This window comes from Chelmon rostratus, chromosome 18, assembly GCF_017976325.1.
Source record: "Chelmon rostratus isolate fCheRos1 chromosome 18, fCheRos1.pri, whole genome shotgun sequence".
Lineage (NCBI taxonomy): Eukaryota > Metazoa > Chordata > Actinopteri > Chaetodontiformes > Chaetodontidae > Chelmon > Chelmon rostratus.
In genome coordinates, this window is record NC_055675.1 from 16770345 (window position 1) to 16795379 (window position 25035).

The 25035-nt window shown below is 46.4% G+C and overlaps 1 protein-coding gene across 4 annotated transcripts in view; it reads right to left on the reverse strand.

Moving 5' to 3' along the window:
• The window catches only part of gphnb (gephyrin b), a 94019-nt gene extending 70371 nt beyond the window's left edge, over positions 1-23648 (reverse strand). For 3 of the 4 annotated variants that reach the window (XM_041958144.1, XM_041958142.1, XM_041958143.1), the window contains exon 1: positions 23582-23645. In XM_041958144.1, the coding sequence (XP_041814078.1) occupies positions 23582-23645 (64 nt within the window). Of the gene's footprint in view, positions 1-23581 lie in introns of all 4 variants that reach the window. The other variant, XM_041958145.1, reaches the window with a different exon arrangement.
• Positions 23649-25035: the final 1387 nt, after the last annotated feature.

Genomic DNA, 25035 nt, shown 5'->3' on the forward strand with positions numbered 1-25035 from the left:
TTTTTCTGACATAGGCTTAATGGATACCAACAGCTGACTTCCTGTGAGTCAGAGCAATTGTGCAAAGAAAACGAATTCTGCAGTATTTTGTAATAGAGATAGCTTTCCTAGCAAGCTTCCTGCCTGCCTAGATGTAGCCAGGTTACTAGCAGGTTATACAAATGCTGTGTCCCAATTCCAAACCCCATGGGGATTTTATACAAATTACACTATGCTAATTGTAGGCATTTTTGTTGTTAGTCATAAGGAAATAAATATACTTTACCATTTCAGAATAACAGGATGTGATGCAATATGATTAGATCAGACTAGATTAGATTCAACTTTATTGTCATTGTGCAGAGTACAGGTGCAAAGCCAATGAAATGCAGTAAAGCCAATGAAATGCAAATGTGTGCTAACAGCTGTAAAATGTGACTTCGCACTGACCCTGTCAATCACCCATGAAGACAAAGCAAAACAGTTTTAGCACTTTAATTTTCAAATACCATCCAGGAGCTGTTTCACCTCCATTCACTGCTGCGGAAATTAAAAGCACACTCAAAAAAAATTAAGTGTTTTTGACATTGCATACCGACTTCTTGGAGTACATCTAATTTTGTCGCTTTCTAGTCTAAACACATTATGTGGAATAGGGACACAGTACACAGTCTGCGTAACAAGTAGGGCAGGTAGGGCAGATGCCGTCAAGGTCAGCAAGCAGACTGGGTTTGGTCTGAAGGTAGAGTTAGCATGCAGGCTAGGTGCTGTCCATCTACAATGCAGTATCTGAGCTAGCGATCAGGCTATGTGCTGTCAGTCTGACAGCAACTAGCAGAGGGGATTCATAAACTGCTACTATGTTCCACTCAATCATTTCCAGGACATAAAGCAGTCAGCACTCATTATCTCCCTGGGAACCCACACTAATGGGGTTTTCCCTTATAGCAGGTCCTGATACACACACGCATGCACACACACATGCACACACACACATAGAGAGACATAGAGAGAGAATCATGTTTCCATCACTTTTGGGGACATTACATGGTTTTCTTGGAAAGTTACCCTAACCAGAACCAGAAACACTACAGGACTCACAATATCCTTTAACCTAAACTTAACCTAAACCTTACCTTGACCCAAGTCTTCACCCTAAAATCTAATGGTTTACTTTATGGGGACTTGCGTTTTGTCCCCGTAAGGAAGGTGGGCCCCGCAATGTGACTGCGTAAACAGATTTATGTCCCCACATCATGAGTGATACAGGTCCACACACACACACACACACACACACACACACACACACACACACACACACACACACACACACATCCAACACACAGCTCACATGCACGGTGTGTGTGAGGGTGTGCATTTACACACACATATAGTCAAATGTCACACAACAAACATTGACACTTTTTCCAGGTGCAGCACACACACACACACACACACACACACACACACACACACACACACACACACACACACACACACACACAGCCTTGGACACCTTGCCATGGATCAGCAGTTTTACACAACTTGTGCTACAAATCACAGTGCAAGACAGAGTGCCTAGAGTTACTTGTGCCAAAGTCTGCCTCCAGTCCAATTATGACAGTGCTTATCTATCATTATGGCACTATATACCCTGCTGCTCTTCAAGGAAAAACACAGAAATCCATCTTTGGTGTTTTGGATATTATGTGAAGTTCTTGTCCAGAAATCAAAGTCCTTGTCCCTAAAATGTTTAACTATGCATTAACATGTTTCAGCATGTTTTACCAGTCAAAATGCAGATCATCCTGACTTAAGTGCTCAGTTCATCGTGTCCAAAAAATTGCTGAATACTTATACACATGTGCAGGGAAATGTGCAAATCCAGCAGCGGGGGGATTGCACAGCATCGCCTTCTTCGTCTGAGCAGCCCACTTGGCATCTCTATTGTTCCTGTTCTTTATCCGCTAACAGCAGTGCCAATGGCCCTCCAGCCCTGGAGAAGCTACTATGGAGGTCAAACACAGGATTGGGCTGACATCTGCTGGTGGGAGGGACAACACCTCTGCACACCAATAAGCCTCAACCAAAGTGATATCACTGCCTCCTGTCTCCTATTTTACTGGCTTGTTCTGTGTCAAATGGAAACACAGGGCCCCAGGCCTCGGATTAAATGGGCTTAATGATGAATAGAGGTATGGACCCGCCTCCAGATTGTAATGGGGTGGGGTAGACATCTGACTAGGGGGCTTTCAGTACTACAACCCCCTCCCAGCCAGAAGAGGAGAGGAGAGGAGCAGCGGTGCACAAATACCAGCATCTTCATTCCATGGCGGGGTAAATTTCCAAATTAATAAAGGCTTCACGGTGCTGGGTAAAATATAGTAACAGCAATAACAGCAGATAACCTAATCTAATATAAGACCACTGTATCTTAGCAACCTTGTTAATTCTGAGAGGAGCAGTGGGGTAAGCAGCAGAAGCACGGCATCCATCATCAAAGACACACCCAGCAGCAACACACACACACACACCAATTACTTACAAACTCTCAAACCCACGACACCACGCGCATGCACATGCTATCTCACCATTAGCCGCTATCTCAATCACACTGTGATGCAGATGAATGCATACACATGTGCAGGGCTACACACCCAGGCACATACACACAGATCCTCGGGCTTACTGTAAGCAGCCGGGAGAATGGAGGGGGTGTGGAGCGGAACAATGGGATCCTAATCGTCGGGCTGCATTTCAAAGCCTCTCCCCTCTACAACACTGTTTCTAGATAAGATTTGAAAATGCTATTTATATCCGCGGGGAAAGGAGCCAACCAGCAGCTTGATTTTCATTTATTTGAAGTCAGATCTAAATTGGGGTAGAGTTACATAATGCAAGGAGTGCGACACTCCACCTGCTACTGCCGAGCCAGCCATTGAAGAACACCACAGAGGGAAGCAGCCCAAAAAATGCACTGGGCCCACGCTAATACTGAAGCTAATAATTACTCTATCGGCTTAATAGCCATTGCTTACTACGCCAAAGGAGCCCGGCTCATCCCTGTGGGTACAGCAGTGGGCCGATCCGCATCTCAAATCCAAACCTACTCCAGCGTAGCCAGGCCAAAATCCGGCAACCATGCTGAGCCAAGGACAAAACAACACAGCACAACATGGCCTAGTCCCCCCCACGCACCAGATGTGCTGAGAAAGAGAGACATAGAGGGAGAGACAGCTCTGTTCTTCACAGCTGTGTCCCAGGCAGGCAGGCAGGCAGGCAGGCAGGGCCCATCCCCGGCCCCGGCTCCACCAACTCTCCCCCTCCCTGCCTCCCCGGAGAGGAGAGGCAGCTCCATCCCAGGCGGAGCAAAGCAGGAGGAGGAGAGGTGGTAGGATGGACATGTGGAGTTGAGGGAGGGTGAGCTGGAGCCTAACCCTGACAGGATTAAGAGAGCAATTCACGCTGGATGAGAGGAGGGGAGGGGGGGTACAGAGAGAAGAGGAGGGAGGCGAGCGGCGGTGGGAATACTCCAAAAGCAAAGAGGGAGGGCAGAGAAACGAGAGCAGGAGAGGAAAGAGAGCAGTGAGGTAAAATGGGAAGATGGGGAAATGACTGGTAGGGAGTAGGCTACGAGAGGAGAGGTGCAGTGGAATGAATAAAACACATGCGGGGGGGCGGGAGTGATGGAAGCAACTATGCAGGACGGAGAGAGTTCAACTGAGTGCTGAGCCCCTCCCTCTTCATCGCCATACAGATACATTTTCACCACCTCGGCACTTTGCTGTTCACAGCGCGGACACCGACGAGGGCAAAAGTTGGAGGGGAATTAATAATTGGAAAGCAAAGACAAAGACATACAGATGGACGTATAGATGTGAAAGGAAAGACCCCTGACTATCTTGATCTGGATAACAGTGTCTAATCATGGCTTTTTTTCATTTATGCCAAGTATTAATGCCATCTCAATTCTGCCCACAGTGATTGATAAGGTAGGTGGAGCGCAGGCCGATTAATAAAAATGTAGCCAGAACTGTGCAGACTCCATTTACACCTTGCTGGCTGCAGAATGCATGCTGATACCAGGTGTAAATGTGCTTTGCATCCACATTGGGAAAATTAAGGTTACACATCACAGCGTGCATGTGAAATGATTGGTCGATTAATCAATCAACTGACTGAAAGGTGACTGACAAGACTGCACGATGAGTGATTAATCATTTAAGGACAGTTAACGAGAAGCATTCACTGGTCTTTGCTTCACTGGGAGCAGAGCAGTGTGGGCTCGGGGGCCTTGCTCAAGGGCACGTCGGACAGATTTGCTGCCCTTCTGTTTTACATGACTGTTAACTGAACATATTTGGGTTTTGGCCTGTTGGCTGGAAAATACGAGCAACGGAAGCCGTCACCTTGAGCTCTAGGAGCTACTTTTTGATGGTGTAGCCTGGTGGTTAATTGATTAACCAAAAAACTAGTTGATAGATGAATTGATCATGAATCCAATCATGAATTACAATCCAACGTGTGCCGTAAGTCGCTGAAAGAGGGGGGGTGGATTGTGCTGACCCTGAGCGTTCACCCCAGCTCCTACTGTCATTTTCCACTGGAATAAATAAGACATGAGAGGCCGAACCAGGGCGCTTAGTCAGCAGCTGATAATACGCACACACCACCACCACCATCCGAAAACACACCCACCCACAATCAACACAGCAGCCACCAACAATCAAAGCAGAAAATATCTTTTCACCGGCTCTACTTCCTCTTCCATGTTGCAGTGCTTGTCCAAAAAGCATCCTGCATTTCGTGATCTCAGTCTCTGCTCACACTCTGCACAGCACTCACCTGAACTCCTCCTTATCGTCCAAACATCAGTGAAAAGCCCGAGACTGCAGCACCCAACAGCCTGCAGCTCTTCACAAAGGCCTCTCGTATTGATGTTTTATTAACACGGCTATAAATATTGAAAAGACACTTACTAATGAAGCCACAGAGAAAAGTTCCAGAGACAATTTACAGCGCCAGGGAATACAGGGACCTTGAATATGGCACCCTACACCCCGCTTTCTACTTTCCTTCTCCTTCATCTCATTTCCCACGCCATGACCGGAATGCCCCTGCAGCTTTAACATCATCCCCCACCCGTGCACAGTATTTTCCCCTCAACGACCCCCCATCTTCCCCCCCTTCTCTATTTTTCTTGTACAGCGAAATCAATGGATTGAAGGGGCTTGACGATCCGCCACACCCCTTGCAAATATTAATCATAAATCACAGGCTCTGAGTATAATGAGGCTTGTTTCTAATGACAACAGGCGTAATGAATGTGTCCTGCTGTGGCATTATCATATAGCCAGGCGGGAGCGTGCATGTGTGTGCGCACGGTATATGGAGGGTGGGCAGGTGTGTGGCTGTGGGTGGATGAGGTATCGCGGCTTTCTTCCCCCATGTAGCATGACATTTCGATGGCAGAGGGCCCACGGCAAGCCAGCTCTCCGTGGCATTTCCAACAGCTGTTTACACACACATACACACACACACTAAATGCGTGTTTTCCCAACACATGAGTGCATGTATTGTATATGCAGTGCATGAGTGCAGCCATTCATCCGGTGCAGTTTACTCTAAAAGCCATAGTAGATGGCATTTGAAGTATCTGTCAGTGCAAGATGGGGAAATAAAAGACATGGACTTAGCATTTGGCTAATAGTATATCATACTATGATATAGCTATTATAATGAAATAAGGACACTGGTGAAACTGAGAAAAAGAACTGTTTGTAAGGGCAGCACATAGGTCATGATGATGCTGCGGTGATTTTTACTATGGATGCACATGTGCCCTGGATACGCACAGGATATATACATAAATATATATATATACACTTTAAGAATCATTTTACACACATTACAAAAATGATATGCTTTTACTAACATCTAATGGTAACAGTTCTAGTCATGCAGATAGCTTTATATTCACCTTTCCAGGACTAAAATATGCATCTACGACCACTCTAATTACAAATAAATTAAATTTCGCTTGTGGTTCTCCAAGTATTTCAAAAACTCCCTCTCCAGAAAAATGAGGGTTGGGGTTCCACAGCACTAATCAAACCTGAATCCAGTATTGAAACTGGCTCCTGAACCTGAATCCTCTGAATTAGATTTCATATCTCAAGTAATGAGATGAGCAGCAGAACATATAACATGCTGATTAAATGTACCTGACACATCACGGTAACAGGTGTGACTTACTTTTACACCTGATTTGGAGGAATGGAGATCCCAGTGCACAGCTAAGTTGAGAAGCTTAAAACACTGATATGATGAGTTCCTGAGAAGAGTCGCCAATCAGTGCAACACCACTACATGACTATCAGCACGGAGTGGTGTTGCAGAGTGATATGTCTTCATGCTAACAAACAATCTCTGAGTGCCAGCTTGCAAAGAGCACATTAACCATAAAAACAGCCAAAGGTTTCATTTTAGCCGCTAAGAAAATACTTTTCATATGCACCGAAATATTTTGCTTCTCACCGATAAAGAGCAATGAGGAGAGATTGGTGGTTCGATAAGAGATCTCTCAGTGTCGGAGCTTACTGAAGCTGGCTTTGTTAAGCGGGAACCATCCAAAATTACACCACCTTTCAGAGCCCATGGCAAAGAAGAAGCGTGGAGGCAGAAATGGCATCAAGCCAAAAACTGGCCAGATTTTGTCAAATTTGTGTGAACTGATCCTTAAATTCTGATATATGTAACAGAATTCTGCAGATCAGAACACAACATATACAAAACACAACTTTGATTATGTCATTACAGTCTGACAGAAATACAAACAAATAAATAAATTCACACCTAACAGGCATGTTCTTCCCTCTTTTTTCAGCTCAGCTCCTTCTGTGTGTGTTATCTATGGCTGCTCCATTAGCGAGCCAGGTACCATTCTCTTGTTCGAAGCCAAAATGAGCTTGAGAGCAGCTCTATTGATTTCAATAGAAATGTGCTTACATTGGCATCAATATAGCTGCACATTTCTGATACCTCCTGTTACAAGCCTCGCTCCTCGCCCCTTCTGCCTCCCCATCCTCCTCTTCCTTCCACCTCCTCCTCCTACTCCTTCATCCTTACAAGGTGCTGATGCAGGGAAACCCAGGGTTGCACCAGTGCAACCACGGCTTAGCTGCACATTCCGGATTGCATCCTCGGACAGGCGTGCATGGAAAACACTCAGCTCATTCATTTCACTTTGCTCAATATGACCAAAGATAGAAGGGTTGGAAAGTGGATGGGCTCTGTAATGGATGGCTATTGGCTAACATTAGCAATGGGGCTCTTTATCTGTTGGCTTTTAGGGTTTGTCATGAAATGCATGTGCGGAGGCCTAATCAGATCAGGTATTGATTGGTCTTCATAGAGCAAGCTTAACGTTCTTCCCCCTCTCCGTGATCTGTCCCTGAAAGGAAGGAAGAGAGGGAAGAACAGAGGCAGAGGGAGGGATGGGAAGAGGTCAAGGGTTATGGTGTGACTCAGTTAGTCTGACAGGTCAAGGTTAGGCTTTCAGATGGCCATTCAGAATCAATGCCGGGCTCCTGATCAAACTTGAGGGTCACTCTCATGCTGACCAGGGGAATTGGCTGATTGGAAAGGCAAATGCACATCCACAACCCCAACCCTGATTAGGACAAACTCATCTCAAGAGCTGCAACTGTCGAGCCGATCTCCGGAGCGGGAGACTTGACCATATTGTAAGTGACACGTTGTCCGCTAAGTGGAAAGTTAATCTAAGCTGCATCTCCACAGGGTTCCCATGTGGCAATGACGGCAGCTTCATCATCGTCTGGTCCACCGGCTGCCCTCCTCATGACCAGCCCCTGCTCCCTGCCCACAAATCCCATTTCATGCCAGGCACGCTTCTGAAATGCGAGACAAAAGCCCGATCCGCACAGCCGCGGCTTTAGCATATTGTGCCGGCAATCATTGTGAAATCAGCGGAACAGAGCAAAGCGGAACTCTGCAGCGCCCGAAACTACGCAGCGACACACCAGGCAGCATTAAGTTAAGGGCACATCCGTCTGTGGCTTCTTAGAGGAGAAGGAACTTCCTGCTACAGCTTGGTGAAGGTCAAGAGCGACAACTCGTCAATGAACATTCTGCTTGGATGACTAACCCCTCTTAACAAACACACACCTGAACATTAAATCTTCGTCAAAATGATAATACCAAAGACTTTGCAGGGAAAAAAAAGAGGATCGGGTGGAGGGTGGAGCACGTAGGCATGAGCGTGATCAACAGAGTAAAAGTGACGAGTGTAGGGCTCGAGTAGCTGCTTGGATATGCTTGTAGCGTCAAATGGAGCCTCGAGTTCCTAATTTGAAATACCCGTCAACTCCACATCTGCAGGTTTTTTTCATTTTTAAACTCATAGTCTTCCGCCCCAACCAACATTGACTCGAGTGACATCACTTGAGGCAGACTTTGTGCACCTCCCTCTAGAGCCGCAACAGGCTTTATACAACTTTTTCACACGTGCGGACGTACTCCACAACACCTGTAAACAGACCAAATCCAGAAAAACTCAAATGTAAAAACGTAAATGCAGGATTTTGTCAACTAAAAATTTGCTGATTACAGCTTCTCACATGTGAAAATTAGCTGCTGTTCTGTTTTATTTAATTGTAAACTTCAAATTGTTGTGTTGTGGAATATTACTTGGCTCTGGAAAACTGTTTTCATTATTACTGTATGTTGCATGTTAAATACCAAACAACTAATCAATTAACTTTAAAATCAACTGAGTAATGGAAATAATCGTTAGCTGCAGCCTTTCGTCTTTTAATCCATGACACTTAAGACATCCAGCACAACCTTCAAAATGCAGTGTAGGGTTGCAACAGCAAAAAAAAAGAGGAACTTATGTAGTATTTCTATGTTTTGTCCGTAATGTTTTCTGAAGTGCAGCCTTTGTTGAGGAAGACGGACCTAAAGTAGCAAACAAACGGAGGAAATTAACACCTATGGATGAAGGTTACAATCAACATGTTCCACGCGTTGCCGATGCTTGTTGATGCGTTGGTTAATGTGTGAGTGGGTGGCTAGTAATGCATGTGTGTATGTGTGTGTGTGCGCAAACTGTTCAACTCCCCTTATTTCCCAGGATGCAGAGTTCTACATGCCCACACACACACACACGCACACACACACACAAACACACACACACACACAGGGACGGCCCTGGGCCCGGCTGTACTAATGAAGCAGCCTGTAAGCAGCTACCTTCATTACATTCAATCCTCTGGACAGTGTCAGCAATTACATTGCGGCTTCCCACTGTCAGAGCTCACACATGTCCACACACGCACATGCGCACACACACACACACACACACACACACACACACATGCACACGCATGCACGCAAATGCACGCAAGGCTAATGCTAGCTGAGGCTGATGCAGGGAGGACTTCCTGCTCCTCCTCCTCCTCCTCTTCTTCTTCTTCGGTGGTGGGTGTTTGGCTCAGGCTCAGCTGTTTAAAACCCAAACTCCTCAATACGCCTCAGTCGGGCCCACCAGCACGTCAGCACAGCCTCTGTGACGTCTCTCTCTCTCCAGCCTCACTGTATGTTGGAGCAGCAGGATGCCTGGAGGCGAGGGGGCGGGTGGGTGGGTGGGGGCTGCCTAATAGAGTGCTCCACTTGCCATATTTCACACATCTCATCACTTATCCCACTGAGACACACATGCATGTGCATGTCAGTGCAGGGGGAAACCGAGAGGGAAGCCCCTGGAGGAGTCAGAACATACAGGGAGTTTTTCAGGGTTTGGTTTGTCTGTGACGCTCTAACTGAAATCTGTGAATTCTATTCTGAAAAATTTAATCGATAATTAAAATAGTGGTAGATTCCTTTTCTGTCAATTGACAAAACATTTAATCAACTGATTGTGGGACTTTTTTTGTCTTTTTTATAACATTTGAAACTTCTATTGAGGTTTTCAAATGAAGCTTCAAACATCTGTTGTCATATTTTATATCATCACTCTAAAAACATAAAAAAATCCTTGAATAAAATCCTCAGTTTAAATAAGGCGATCAATCAGATTCAACCAGTGTTTTTAATTAAATCCTCCTTCTTTCATGAATATAACTCTTAAGTAATGTCAGCATAAATACATATAAATTCCTGAATGTATGTGTCTATCTCTGTCTGTCCCGCCCACAGCACTACCTGATTGGTTACACATCCCTGCACAATCATACGATTTATGAAACGCTCATTTAGAATTTGAAAGTCAGCGTTACGAATGAAGCTAATTTTCTATCACATGACTAATCAACTTATTATTCTTTCAGACACCCTTTGGGCCTCTCATGTATATGCTGCCTTCAAATGCTGGAGGCAAACTCGGACATCCGTGTTCTCACCGCAGTCGTGGAATTTCCAAGTGGGTCACTAGTGCTGAGACGTATTTCTCTCCATAAATCTGCTGCCACAATAAGAGAAGACGGAATACAAAAGAACAGGTGAGGCAATGGAGCAGAACGGAGGAAATTGAGTGAGAAACTCCCTGAGTCACTCGCTCAAACGTACGCAGTCGTGTGCCGAGATTGAAAAACCACCCGTCATGCCTGTTGTAGGACCATAAATGATGCAAAAGGGCAACAAAGCTGTCGAGCCATGCCACGTCATGTCAATCAAAGCCTTTCTTGTGTGTATGTGTTGAGCATTTGTGGCTGTGATGTGTGTGTGTGTGTGTGAGTGTGTGGGCGGGTGTCTATTAACATTTGATTCCCAGGTGCCATGATCTGAAAGGGTTTTGAGGTAGAAGCGGAAAAAGGCATGACGCTGAATTATGGAGGAGGAGAATGGGAGAACACCTTGACCACACACACACACACACACACACACACACACACACACACACACACACCGGGCTGAGGTCGGCCATCAAACACACCTCGTTAGGGAGAAGCTGGCCTCCTCCATTATTCACATGTACATGCTCCCCTCGCACTGCTCGCTCCTTCGCTGCGCCGGGGAGATGGAGCGAGTTAAGCGCAGACAGACGGCAAAGGTAAGAAAGTGAGAAAGGTGGACCAACAAGGAGAGAGAGGTGAGGAGACGGGGACCGAAATAGCGAGCGAGAAAAACAGAGATGTTTTTTTTTTTTTAGATAAAGTGTGATTTATTTTTTATTTTATTTAACCGTGAGTGAAGCCTCATTGGGATTAAATGTCTCTTTTTCATGAGTGTCCTGGCCAAGACAGACAGCAGCACAATCACACAGTTGGAGCCATAAAGACAGAAAAAGACAAATATGTAACAGTGTGTGTGCGTGTGTGTGGTGGGGGGGGGGCAGTGCTGACCTAAGGAAGCTCGCCGCTTAAATTCCCCGTACCAGCAGGCCAAACCTGGGTGGAGAGGGTGAAATGGCAGTGCTTGCCCCTTTCTCATTACCACCACTAAGGTGCCCTTGAGTAAGTCCCCTGACCCTGACGTAACCCCCCTGGTTATACTGGGCAGCTTCCAGGTGTAAATGTGTGCTACTGTGACTTCTTCTCAGTGAAACCTCCCTAAATAAATAACTGTTAAAAACAGAACAAATTACAGAATCAAAAAACATTCATCTACAGCGGCAAGTCATTTAAAATCGCCTCAAATGAATCCGGTGAAACCAGCTCCTGAAGATTCAGGTGATCTTGCAAGTGATGCCAAGCAGAGGGAGAAGCACACCACAGCAGCACACTGCCTTTTTCCCAGTTCAGTACAGACTTAAAGGACAGTCAGCAGGAAGAAATCTCAGGAGCGAAGACAATAACTTCCCACACTTTTTTGAAGGATGTAGATGAAAGCAGACCAAGAATAGCCTTATTAACACAACCTCCATTCCAAAAAAGCAGTGCAAAGCATAAAAACACAGACATATGCTCAACTGAAAACAGCACAAAGACAATATATTTAAAGTTTGACCTCATCAGCTTCATTGATTTTTATAAATATCTGCTTATTCTGAATTTGATGCAGCAACACGTTTCAAACAAGTTGGGACAGGAGCAACTAAAGACTGGAAAAGTTGTGGAACGCTCCAAAAACACCTGTTTGGATCATTCCACAGGTAAACAGGTTGATTGGTAACAGGTGATAGCATCATGATTGGGTATGAAAGGAGCATCCTGGAAAGAATCAGTCGTTCACAAGCAGGGATGGAGCGAGGTTCACCACTTTGTGAACACATGATTGTATAAAGGATGTTACTACATGAACACTTCGTAGTCTGAGCGTCCAAACGGTTTTACAAAGAATGTACCAATGGCTACGTCTATGGGTGGACAAGGCAGAATATCCAGCCTGAGCTTACAAAGAGCAATGGTGAGTGAGGGCTTTAATAACAAGTGTGCATGGTAGAGAGTATCCAGTGAGTGCAGGCATTGCGACGGTGCATGCATGTTTTGTATATAACATCACTGTAGTTGTATATAAACGTGAAAGAGAGGGTGAATGAGCTTTATTTATCGCTAAACTCCCAAGTCTTGTAACACTCGTCAAACTCGATTTCAATTATCATTGATATGGAATTGATTAGTGAAATTGATGTAAATATAAATGTGTGAGCAAGCCAATGACTGATATAATTACTGTCAATTATGAATGCAATCGCAGCACTCGCTCTGCAGCAACTGTAAACACTGCAGGGAAAAGCCTTTTTAATTGAGAGCCATCAAACGTAACATCGATTCTGGACACTTTTTCCTCCGAACATCCTCTCTCCTTGCCGTGTGTCACCTTTCGCGTTCGCTGCGACAGAAATAGAAACATTTCTCCCCAATTCGGACGACGGTGGTTCCCGGAAGCATGTGTCACACGCATCAATCAACGCGTCGCACCTCGACATGGCCGCTCTTTTGGCCTCGGGAAGAAGGGATGGAAAGGAGGGGGGGGGGGGGGTTTGAACAACTGACAAGCCAGTGGACAGCCTGGCAGCGCGTCAAGAAGGAGAGGAAGGGGCCGTTGCCAAGGGTGACAGCCAGAAGTCACACAGCGCTACACCTCTTCCCATCGGTGCTTTCCCGCCTCCCTGGTACGAACACTCATCTTTCTGTCATATTATGTGTCGCTGTGTGACGCTTCCTAACCTCAAGCTTTTCTATTGGGTGCTGTTTGCATAAATTAAATGGGACATATTTTGCAGTCGTGTGCACCTTTTTTCTTCATACTTTGACTTGCTCTCCCTGTTCCACCTCGACCCTCTTCAAAGTGCACCCACTTCTCTGTCTCTGTTTGGCAAACATCAACAAAGCATCAAAATGCTGAAAACCTGAGCGATGTTGACATAAATGAAGTTCCCTGTCTCTTCCTGCAGTGAGGAAGAATTAATAGCAGCTGCGCTAGATTGAAGATCTGAGCAGTTTGTTCTCCTCACAGTCCCCCTGATTCCCGTCCAGGAAGGGGGCAAAACTGTTGGCTTTTTAGTTAATGAGCATGTTTAAAAGATCCTGGAAGCATGCTTTTTGCATTAAAACAACATTGAGCATGACATGTAATGGGCGGGTACGGCGCATGTTTGCAACTGTTGACACAGTTTGTTGACTTAATGAGTCAATAAAATACTTTGACTTAGAATGTGTTGCTAAATGTACAGACAAAATCATCATTCAATCAATGATTAAAAAAATATAAATATATTTGTTAGAAGAGTACTTCAACAATTTAGTTGCTACTTGTAAGAAATTGAAGATAATCGAGGCCAAAATATCAAATTTTTAGTCCTCAGTATGGGTCAAACTCCAGATATATATAGGAAAAAATTACACTTCCCATGATACAACTCAAGAACACCTTTAATACACCCTCCTAGCCCAGTATGTCCATGTCCTGCTAACTTCAAGCCCCTGTTTGTCCAAACCACAACTACTCAACTGAGTCATTTTCTCAGACTTTTTCTCAACATTTGCAGATGTGGATAATTAATATAAAGTTTAGATTAATTATGATGTATCATTATAGATTAAGCTCTCCGGCCACATTTAAAGTAATTAAAACGAGACCAACTTTTACCAACATTACAGTGATGGACACTGTCTGTATGTGTCGCAGTCACTTGGAAAAGAGGCCCCAGCTGAGTGAAGCAAGACGGGAAACACGTTCTGTCAAGGATAAACACAGGATTGGGGGGAGGGGGGCTATGTCTTGTGTATGTGAATGTGAGTGTGCTGTATGATCACTTGCATGACCTGAATATGACTTTGCGGCAATTGGTCAGATTTTGGGGTCGAGTTAACAATAAGAGAAGGTTATGGTCAGTACATGCACAGCGCATTGGTACTTCATGAAGCAGAAGAATGAGAAGAATCAATGTGCGCATTATTTAATGTGTATTTGAGTGCTTTCGGACAATTTCCACAAGAACAAATTCATGCATCAATAAATATAATTAAATAATATGATATATATTGTTCTGAGAGGGGCCGTTTGGCACTTTCACCTCAGGTACTTTAAGATCCTGAGCTTTTACTAAAGCAAGATTTTGACTTGTAAATCAAACAGGTGGAGGGCAGCTCAGTACGACGTTCAAGGATGCCAGGATCTCATTATTACAACTGACGTGTCCAGCAGTCTACATTATGGATAGTGAACTAAAAATGGAGGGAATATTATCTGTGTGTTGACTTTGAAATGATTTCATATGACTAAAAAGGATGACATTGGAGCGCTGAGACTATTAGCATTGCTAGCGTAGCCTCTGCTCTCAATGAGGAGCTCCCTGTGACATCAGGACCCCGTCAGGCGGTGACAGATGCCAGATACAGGCGAGCTGACCTCCTCCCCTGAGTGAAACATGAGAGAGGTATGCATTTCAGACACCTATTAGATGAGGGCTGATAAAGACGTGAGGAGGCATGGCAGCGTACGCGGGCTACTAATGAATCAATGACTTTTTTTCCTGTTTTTTTTTTTTTTTTGCTCATCCCTCTTGCATCCTTCCGTCCCTTCAGCCCTAATTAACACCTCAAGCCAGGACTCAGGATCCAGCGGCAGCGGACCACAAAGTGACTCATCAGTTAAAACCCGCCGCTGTATCTTTTATCTCAATCTCTATCGCCATCACTCAGCGGCTTCTCTGCTTGCACAGGTTATCGCGAGGGACTGACCCAAGCAGAGGAGGAGGAGGGGAACAAGGAGCGGTCTAAAGAAAACAAAAAAACGAACCAGAAATAAATCAGAAAGTGTCTTAAAAGCAAACGGGTCTTTGAACTGATTACAGGTGCATCAGCTGCAGTGTTATTGCAGGGTCAAATTGCACAATACGTGTATCAATTATGTGGAAAAACAGGAATAAATTGATTTCAATCTACTAGTAAAAGGCGTTTAAAAGAAATTGTACAACATTAGCAAAATGGAAGATTTTGAAAATGCACTACAAAAAATTTCCCCTAAGCCCAAATTAAACTCCTCCGTCCAAATTTATTTGGTGATAGATTCGGCAAGGCGGAGGTTTACACTGGAAACGGCTTTGCAAGATCAAATGCAAATCTGGCATCAGAAGAGTATTTACTATTTCAACAAACTCCATGTTTCTTTTTACTGTGGACCAACCAGAAACTCACATGGGGCCACATGTGGCCAAAGTAGACCAATCACAGCTCTTGTGGTGTCAGTGTAGCTAGCTAGCTCCTACATGAGCTTTCGTTATTGAGGACGTGCATTTAAAACCGCTTTGTGTTTGAAAATATCTGACATAAAATGTGTGCATAACCGCGACCCAAAACGTGCATTAGGCTCAAAACGAGGGTAGCAAATGGCAGTACTGCACCTGAACGCATCATGTGCTGGTTTTGTTACGCAGGCTGCGCAGACATTGCAGGGCATACTGTAATTTCAGCCAACCACAACTGAAAACACTATAATTTATTCTAGCCATAGCCTTAGCTGTTCAGTACAGAATACAGATACTGTGCAACGTGCATGTGTACAAAACCTCTTAAACAATGCTAAAATCCCTTAAACCTAACATGCATTAAAAGCTTTATGAAAGATTTTGCTATGAGCATTATTAGCATAAATAGTGAGGAAAAGATGGAGAAAATGTAGCAGTATTTGCTCAAGCGTCACTGGCTACAGTCTGGAGATGGAAAATTCCACGCTTCTACGGTGTCTGACCTGCTATAGCTTTTGGCATGTGCAGAGAGTTTCACCTGTTGTGACCCGCGAGGCTGCACGTCACATGAATGCAAGGGTTTGGACATACAGTAGCTACCGCACCAGCCATCAAGCGCTTGCTGGAAGGTGTTACTACTCATTCCAGAATAGTCCTTCCTGTTTATCACCCAAACAAAAATAGAAAACAATAGCTTCAAGCTCTGCATGTCCTATGCCTGTTTTTCTGTCAAAACAAGATAAGTGCTGACACTAAAAAGCACCAGCGTCTCTGTTGCTCTTTTGCTTCCTCCCAAAAATATCGAGCGTAATCTCCCCTCTTTGTTTTCGGCTATGCTAGCCTCCCGCGATTATCACCTCAAATGAATGACAGACTGTAACGCTGCTTTAGGCCAGGAGGGAGTGGGAACCGGCCAGCTCTCCTACACCTACGCATCCAGTCTGGGAATAGCTTTCCAGGCAGCCCCGATGGAGCTCTTCTCTGGAGAGATGACAAGAGCCTACGAGAGCGGAGGAGACGCTGCTCCTTGTCCGCCAAACACCGTCTGCCTCTTGTTCTAACTCGCAATTAAAGACCATTTACAGTAGGGGAGGATTATTTCCACGGGCTGTGGAAGCAGAGAGGGAGAGAGACAGAGAGGGGTGTGTGCAAAAAGGGGGAGGAGAGTCACCTCCACCCGCCCCAGCACGCACTCCACTCCCCGCTACTCGACGCTGAAAATAATTCCTTTGCAGTGAGGACTTAATTTTCATTCTGTGTTCGTGTCCCTGATCCTGTATTGTCTATTCTGCTCACGTGGCCCGCCTGCCTTACTGCTGTCCACTGTCACAGCTGTGTGTGTGCGTGTGTGTGTGTGTTGTGCAGAGAGAGAGAGAGAGAGAGAGTGAGCAAGCGAGAGAAGGGTCAGTCTGTGTTCAAACTACTGCTACAGTGCGAGCCCCACCCAACCGAAGGATAAATCCTCCTCCGACCACATGCAAACAAAGAGCTTAAACACATCTCTCCTCTGCCTTTCTCCTGCTACCATTTTGTTTTTTACCCCCCCACCCGAGATCACAGCGTTATCAATATTTCTGATTTCACAGCGCACACCAAGGTTGATACAGGCAACAACCTTGAAAGCCTGAACCAAATTTGGCTAAAAGATGATCTAAAAATACAGGAATAAGAAGCACGAAAGAGAGGATCCCCAATTTGTGTGTTTTTTCCCCTCCCCTGTTTAGCGCCTCTGTTCCGAGTGTATCCCTCTCAAACTAGCATATTGTTGAACAGATGCCCACATATTGTTGCAAGGGAACACCCCGGTAGCGGCTTACAGATGATTCAACCACAGACAGACACAGAGAGTTGGGTCAAAGCATGAGAAAAGCAGGAATAAAATCACGCTAGTGGGTAGACACACGCCCGGGGCTCTCTGATTCCCATCCAGAACACGTATCTTTATATCACCAGTGAACCGAATGTTAACAGCTACTTTATGTTTTTGTTATCCAGTCATGGCAACAGCCATGTCAGGACGCCACGTCTGGCTGTCTCGGCGTCAGCCGGGTCGAAAATGGGGAGGAATGACAACGCCGCGATGCTAATGGGAGCACAGGCGGGCCGGCGGCCATGAGGGAGTCTGCAAAGACTTCACAAATAAGCAGGTGGGCTGAGTGGTCTTAAGCGCTTGATTATGGCTCCGGTAATTTATCGGTAAAGCGTCTTTAAACACCAAACTCCCAACTGATCTGTTACTCTGCATCTGTCTCGCACGCCGTCAAAATAACATCCATTTGATGTCCGTTTCGGGGTCTGCTTTACAGTCTGATGGTGTATTTTTGGCGTTCCCCACGGACAACTGGCCAGATGCAGACAACGTGATATTACCAATGCTGCAATTGAGTTTGAGAGCAGGAGGTTTTTCAGGCGTCTCGGCTTAGAATATCAAAGTCCCCCGAAATACGGTCCTTGTCAAAGCTAACTGCAGCTGGCTCCAAGAGCCTGTCGACAGATATTTGCTTTCGTCCAACACATGTTGCCGTCAGCTCAGCTTTTCGCAAGAGTGAGGAGGTCAATGGGCGCAACATGTTTCACGCTAGTATCACAATATCAATTAAAAACACTCTTCTGATATCTCTCTCTCTCTCTATATATATATATATATATATACACACACACACATCTTAATGGGGTAAAAATATGCATAACTACATTTGAAATTTAGCTTGATATTTTACACAATTAACTGAATTCACTGTAACGCATTTTGGCAGAAAACTCTCTTCTGGGTGATGTAGGAAATCATTATTGACCTTTAAAACAAGATTGTGTAAAGGCATAAATGATTTCAGGTGCAGTCAGTGCACAATAACACTGGATTCTTGCCTCGCCCCCCTATGCAGGCCTCAAAGCCAACCAGTTGGAGCCACTGGCTCGACACAGGGAACAGCTTCCCAAAAGCAGAAATTAGCCAATTGCGTTTGCTGGAAGCCACAACCAAGCCGGAGGTACCATTGAGAAATTAAACATTTTTAATTCTATAAAAACTCTACAGTCAACTAAATCTCACTTTGGTGTTCTCTGCAACAACAGCAACACGGAGAGAATTCCTCGCTGCGCGTCAGCTGGAGGATCTGTTGCATTTTGCATCTGCAGCACGCTATTATCAAACCCAAAGCTAAAATGTTCATGCACACTCAGTCACACTAGTGAGGTGACAGCAGTCTGGTGAATGTAGTCATTTCCTGACGGGGGAATATAAGCAGACAGCAGTCAGAATGTCACAGCCTGACGACGTGTCTGCGGTTGTAGCTTTCTTTTAATTGTAAAACCCTTGACTTGCATTGTAGACAGTAGATTGAGTCATTCAGAGAGAGACAGCGAGAGGAGATTGCTCCATAGCCTGGCAGCCGCCCACGCCGCTCGGTGACAGATGATGGCGTCTCCTAGTTTTGGTCAAGGTGCTCTGGCACGCAAGGCCGCCTCTTGCTGACTTGACTGCTGTTTCTCTAGTGAGCCTCTTTAGCGCCTGAGCTGTTAAGGTGAGCTTGGGACAAACTCCAGAGATTAAATTATGTGGAAAAGCAGATTAAATAGTTATTATCCCATCTGCAGCCAGACAAGTACACACACAAGCAGGCAGGCGTACATGTTTGCAAACCACATGCACGCAGACAAGCAAAAAGGGGGGAATACGCACACGTGATCAACACAAGAGGATAAATCATTTTCAACAAATCACATATTTAGTTTGGGGCTGCACAGTTTTTGTGTGACCATTCATCATGTATTCTTTTCATAATGGAAATGTGCTTTCCTCTGCCTGCTTTCTAGGACAATCCCTCACCTCTAACAGCCCAACAAACTGCAGACCACGTATGATTAACAAACAGACCACCGCTCCGCCAAAATAAAAGCTTCCAACCCATGCTGAAGGGAGTCACAGAATTAGTTCTACTTAACAGAGGGACTGTGAGAGCGATCTAAATGTGGTTGTTTTGGGAAGCCTGCCTGCCGCCGATTCATGTCTTTCTGATAGACATGTAAGTTTAGAGAGCCACCCACACATCCCCGAGCCTCTCTCAGTTGTTACAACCGAGGGAGATAGAAAAAGAGAGACAGAGGAGAGGGTAAAAATGTGTGCTGTCTGTCGCAGAGTGGAGCTTTTACCTGCCCTGGTTCCTCATTGGAAGCTCGGCGCTGAGCGTGTGTCCTGTCTCTTTGAGGAAGGGCTGGAGTTAACCCACACATGCTCAGCAGCCGGCGTCAATGGGGCTTTCTGCGGGCTGTGAATCAAGCCACACATCCGAGAGCATGCATGGCCCATGCATGGAGAGCTGCTGTATAATAGTGCCATATGGTTCCACACATACACGCTGGCTTTACACAGACTAAAAGCCACTGAATGCCTTCTGCAGCGCTCTCTATGTGTGTGTGTGTGTGTGTGTGTGTGTGTGTGTGTGTGTGTGTGCGTGTGAACATGGGAGGTATGCATACAGTAGCTATATTTGGGGCTGGGGGGAATTTGCTAAGCTGTGTTTTGCAGCCAGAGCTCAGTATTACTGCAAAAAAGACAAAGAGCAGAGCAGAGTCACATGCATATGCACATTTCGCACATGCAAAAGGCACACACACACACACACACACACACACACACAGGACATGCATTTGCATACTCATGTGTGCACACGGATCATGTGGGTAGAGGGTTTCCTAGAAAAATCTTGAAAGGTCTGCCAATTTCTGATAAACACCCTTTTAAGTCAGCACAGATGTTTATTTTATAAATTAATACTATACATCATCCTAAATCAGACGAGCAAGCTAGCATCTCCACGAGAAAGTAAATTAACGTGTCTGAAAAAATAATTTATCTCCGGAGGGTTTGTACAGTCCTTTGCCCATCACAAACTTGAGGCCACAACTCACCACCTCTTCATTTACGACTGCATCCCTGAATACACGCATGCATCAAGCGATGAAGGCGCGCATATTTAGCTGGAGCGAGTGAGCGCGCAGCCAGACCCCGAGGCGGGCCCAGGGAGAGAGAGACCCAGGACAATTAAAACTCAACAGGAAGAAACACCGACAGCTAGAGATCGGCCTCTGAGCACTCATGCATCGCGACACGCAAACACACACATATGCGCGTGCGCTGCGCAGGCACGCACGCACGCACAGGTAGACGGAGGGAAAATAGAAAATAAACACACACCTCACAATAGGATGAGCACAGCGTGAGACGCTTTCATCCACTCCTGACAAAGGTCACATTTTCAGCGTGACATCTCTGACAGGCGACAGCGTGTTCACCCCAATTATCCTGTTTCAAGTTTCCTTCCCCCCCTTCTCCCTGCAAATGAACCCCACCTCTTACTCAAACGTTCCACCAAACACATGCATTATTTCAAACACACACACACACACACAGGGACATGTCAACCTCACCTCCCCTGCACTGTGTGTCCAGGGTCTAAACTGAGATGTCCCCTGGGCTCTGTCACCTGTCTAGAGGGATGTGGGGCTAAGTGATGGAAGAGGGTGAGCCAAGGTCTCATCTCCTCCGCGGTGACTGAATGCAGGAGTGGACTGCTGACCTTTGACCCTCGCAGGAAGGGAGATCGAGCGCTGCTCCAGACCCCCCATTAGCATTCCGCTCACACAGGGCCCGTAACACAGTAGACTAACGGCATGAACGCCGCGGATGGAGAAGGCTGAGGTGTGGCGACAAAGGTTCATGCGGTACAAGAGAGATCCAGTCAACCTGAATATTTGGAGCTCGGCTCCCTCATGGCAGCACAGCAGGGGAGTTCTTGCTGTCAAAATACATCATCTCACAAGAAAAAAGAGGGGGGGAAAAAAATCAAACAGCGGTCTTTGTAGCCATGAGTAATCCTGCCACGATTAGATTCTTAAAAGGCTAAGGGTCAGCTAAAACATGGCAACTTAATGCCACCATGCCCCCCCCCCCCCCCCCCCCCCCCCCCCCCTTTGATGCTTTGTTTCCCTGACAGTGCAAGCCCTCCTACTCCATATACACACACAAATACATCAAAAAGACAAATAAGCCTGTCGCTCGTGTCTCTGCGCGTCTCAACATCGGCATATGTATGCGGGAATTGTCAACACTGCACAGCGAGATCAAACTGGCAATCTGTCACTACGCTGGGGATACAGTTGGGGATTCAAGTGACTGATAGAGAAATTAACCCCCTCTGATGTGGCGTGGGCATCGAAGTAGGATGGGGATACTCTGACCTCCAAAACAAGCACCTAGATGAGCAAAAACCAGCGTGAAGCCTAAAAAAAACCTCAAATCCTGATCAGTTTCTCTCCCAAAATCCTCCTCACACACTCATGTCAGCCCCAAAAATGGAGATGGAGATGAAGGAAGGTGGCTTGAGATGGGTTTATCCTCCTCTACATGCCTGGGTGTATCTATCTGATGCAGTATTTACCGTGCTAAGGTCAGTACCGCACTGATTTGTGAGTGACGCTGGATTTCAGCACCGCGGACAGCGCTCTGCCTCCCTCTCCCTCTCCAGCGCGAGGAGAGGACGACGAGGAGGAGGAGGGATGGAGAAGGAGACGACGGGTGGTTGTGGTGTTGGTGCTGTTGGTGGTGGGGGTTTCCCTGGCAGATTTCAGGAGAGGGGCTACACAGTCATTCCTCCGTCGCTACACATCGCCTACCACCTCCTCCGCGCTGGATTTCCATACGGAGGGATACCGAGCGCGTGAGATCACGGCTTTCATGAAATATTGATCGAGCGAGCCTCACACAGGATGGACAGAGAGAGAGAGAGAGAGAGAGAGAGAGAGAGAGAGAGAGAGAGAGAGAGAGAGAGAGAGAGATGGAGGGAGGGGGGTATTCCTCTGGACAGCCTTTATCATGCATCCACCCCACCACCATCAAAACCCTCCCTTCCTCCCTGTCCACATCCCTCCAAAAAAATTTAATTCACTTTCCGATCATGACAACAACCGCTGGATTCGCCTCGCGTGATGCTTGACGATCAGAAACATGACAAAGCAATAGGCTACACACACACACACACACACACACACACACACACAGGAGGAAAAATGAAGGCCGGCGACGGCTACATCCAGCACCATCCGCCGCCTCACAGCCGCGCATCGCATCCGAGCGCGTAACGCTTCCAATATTGGTAAGTGAGAGACGCGCCGTCATCGCGTTGCGTTTTGGAGGAATGTCAGGAGGGTTTACCCGTGCGTTCAGCCCCGCCGGGCCGAGCCGAGCCGAGCCGAGCCGGGGCTCATGTGTCATGCAAACTCCTCGGCCAGCGCCGTCATTCACAAAACAAGCCCCATCCGACGTCTGCGCGCATTTTCACAAATTGTCTCAGATCGTCCGCTGCTCTTAACAGGCCAAGGATGCGCTCATCACCACCACCACCACCAGCAGCAACAGCAGCAGCACCACCAGCACCACATCCACCTTCAGCAACTGTCGTGAGCCACACTTCAAAAATCGCTGCGCTCAGCTGGGTGTCAATAATGCAATCTATAGCCCGAGCATCTTTAGCGGCGACACAACACACGGTCAGCTGTAATTTTCAGCTCTGACAAGCAGATAGGGACATGAATTATTCAATACACATAAACTGAGCTCTTCTTCCTCGGCAGGGGAAACGGCTCGACGAGAAATCTACATGAGCGGACGCAAAGCGATGCAGAGCGCACATTCGCCGCTTCCACCGCATAAGCGCTGGATGTAATGTAGCATGTAGATGAATGCATACCGGTAAAAGAGCGCAGAGGGAGAGAAATAAAGGGGTTTTAATCAGAGGCTGCAAAAGCCAGCGAGGGAGCGAGAGCCGCCGCCGCCGTCGCCACGCAAAAACCAGCCGACATGTATGAAGATCCGGGCGGACAGCCGGCGGAAATGAACGCATGGAAATGTGAGCAAAATGCGAAAGAGGCGATTGGCATCTCTGCGTTTACCTGTCAAGACTCCGACCCGGATTTGGTGGTCGTGGTTCGTTAAAATCATCCCGTCTGACGCCATGTTCAGCAGCGCTGTCGCCCGCACCGAGAACTCACGGCAGGGCCCAGAGCCGATCGCATCGAACTTAGCGAGGAGAGGGAGGGGAGGAGGAGGAAGAGGAGGGGGGAGGAGGAGGAAGAGGTGGAAGAGATGGAAGAGGAGGGCTGGGATACGAGCATTAAAAAAAAAAAAAGAATAAGAAAAAAAAGCAGCCAGACGAGATGAGTAGAAAGCCGAGCGATCATCGGGACACCTACAGATAAGCGGGCAGGATGCGGGGGCTGTTTAAACCGCACACATCACTCAGCTGGCCGCCTGCCACGGTAGTAGTGTGGATCCCAGATTAAGTCTTATGGAGACCACTATTGATTTTCTGTGAAGGCTTTTAGGGGAGACTGACTAGCAGTGCGTCTGCAGACGCCACTTTCTCATGTCGCGCATTCGGATGTTGAATTTTAAATCCCTGCTGCTCAGATGCCTCAAGTTTGACCTCTAACCTGATGCATGACAGTATCAGGTCTCTGATCTGGAAGGGCCTCATCTCGGGCCCCCCGTAAAAGCCCCCCCTCCGATCCCCCACCCAGCGCATGCCTCCCTCCATGAGATGCACCCCTGCTTTTTACAGATTAAAGGGCACCCCAGAGATGTGTCGGCTACGTCTCAATGCAGAGGCTTAAGAGGAGATCACAGTCTGACCTGCAAAAATGCAACTACATCCCCGGGCAAAAAAAGCACCGCTTCTATTCATAGACTGGCTGCACGCTTCCGTGGTGTGTAATTTCCCTTGTTTATTCTCATGGAAAGAAAATGCCCATCCTCCAGCTTCTGTAGGGAATCTATCAATATACATAATTCATTAACACACGTGCATGAGCAGAGTAACCGTGGCAAGAAATGGGGCAACTCCTCCAGCTTGACTGGCTCGCTTCGGTAGCGTTGCCATGTCTGTGTCCAATGACCTAACCAAATAACTGGCACAATTTCCACACTTTATATAGTAACCAACTCCCCCTTCCATTGTGTTGCAATTAGCGACGAGGAGTGTGTGCCAGCCAAGGACATGAAATAGACCTTCAAAGCTTATCTGATCTGATGTCTTAACCTGAGTTAGTGCATCTTTTTTTTGTCGTTTTGGCCCATTAGCTTTCATGCACAGTGTAGCCTGGTTAGCAAACAAAAACTGGATAGACACTGCTTAACCTCCCTGAGCCCAGTGAAGCAGCAGCAGTAGGTTTTGTTTTGTAAATGCTAAACAACCTGCAAGTCTTCTTCTGTGCTTAAATAACACTATATACTGGCCACCTCTGTGTTTAATATCAGATCTCTTATCTATATGAAATCGCACACACACAGTTTCAAAGGAACTTCTTTCAAATCAGATTTTATGTTTAGATACACATACAGAACAAAA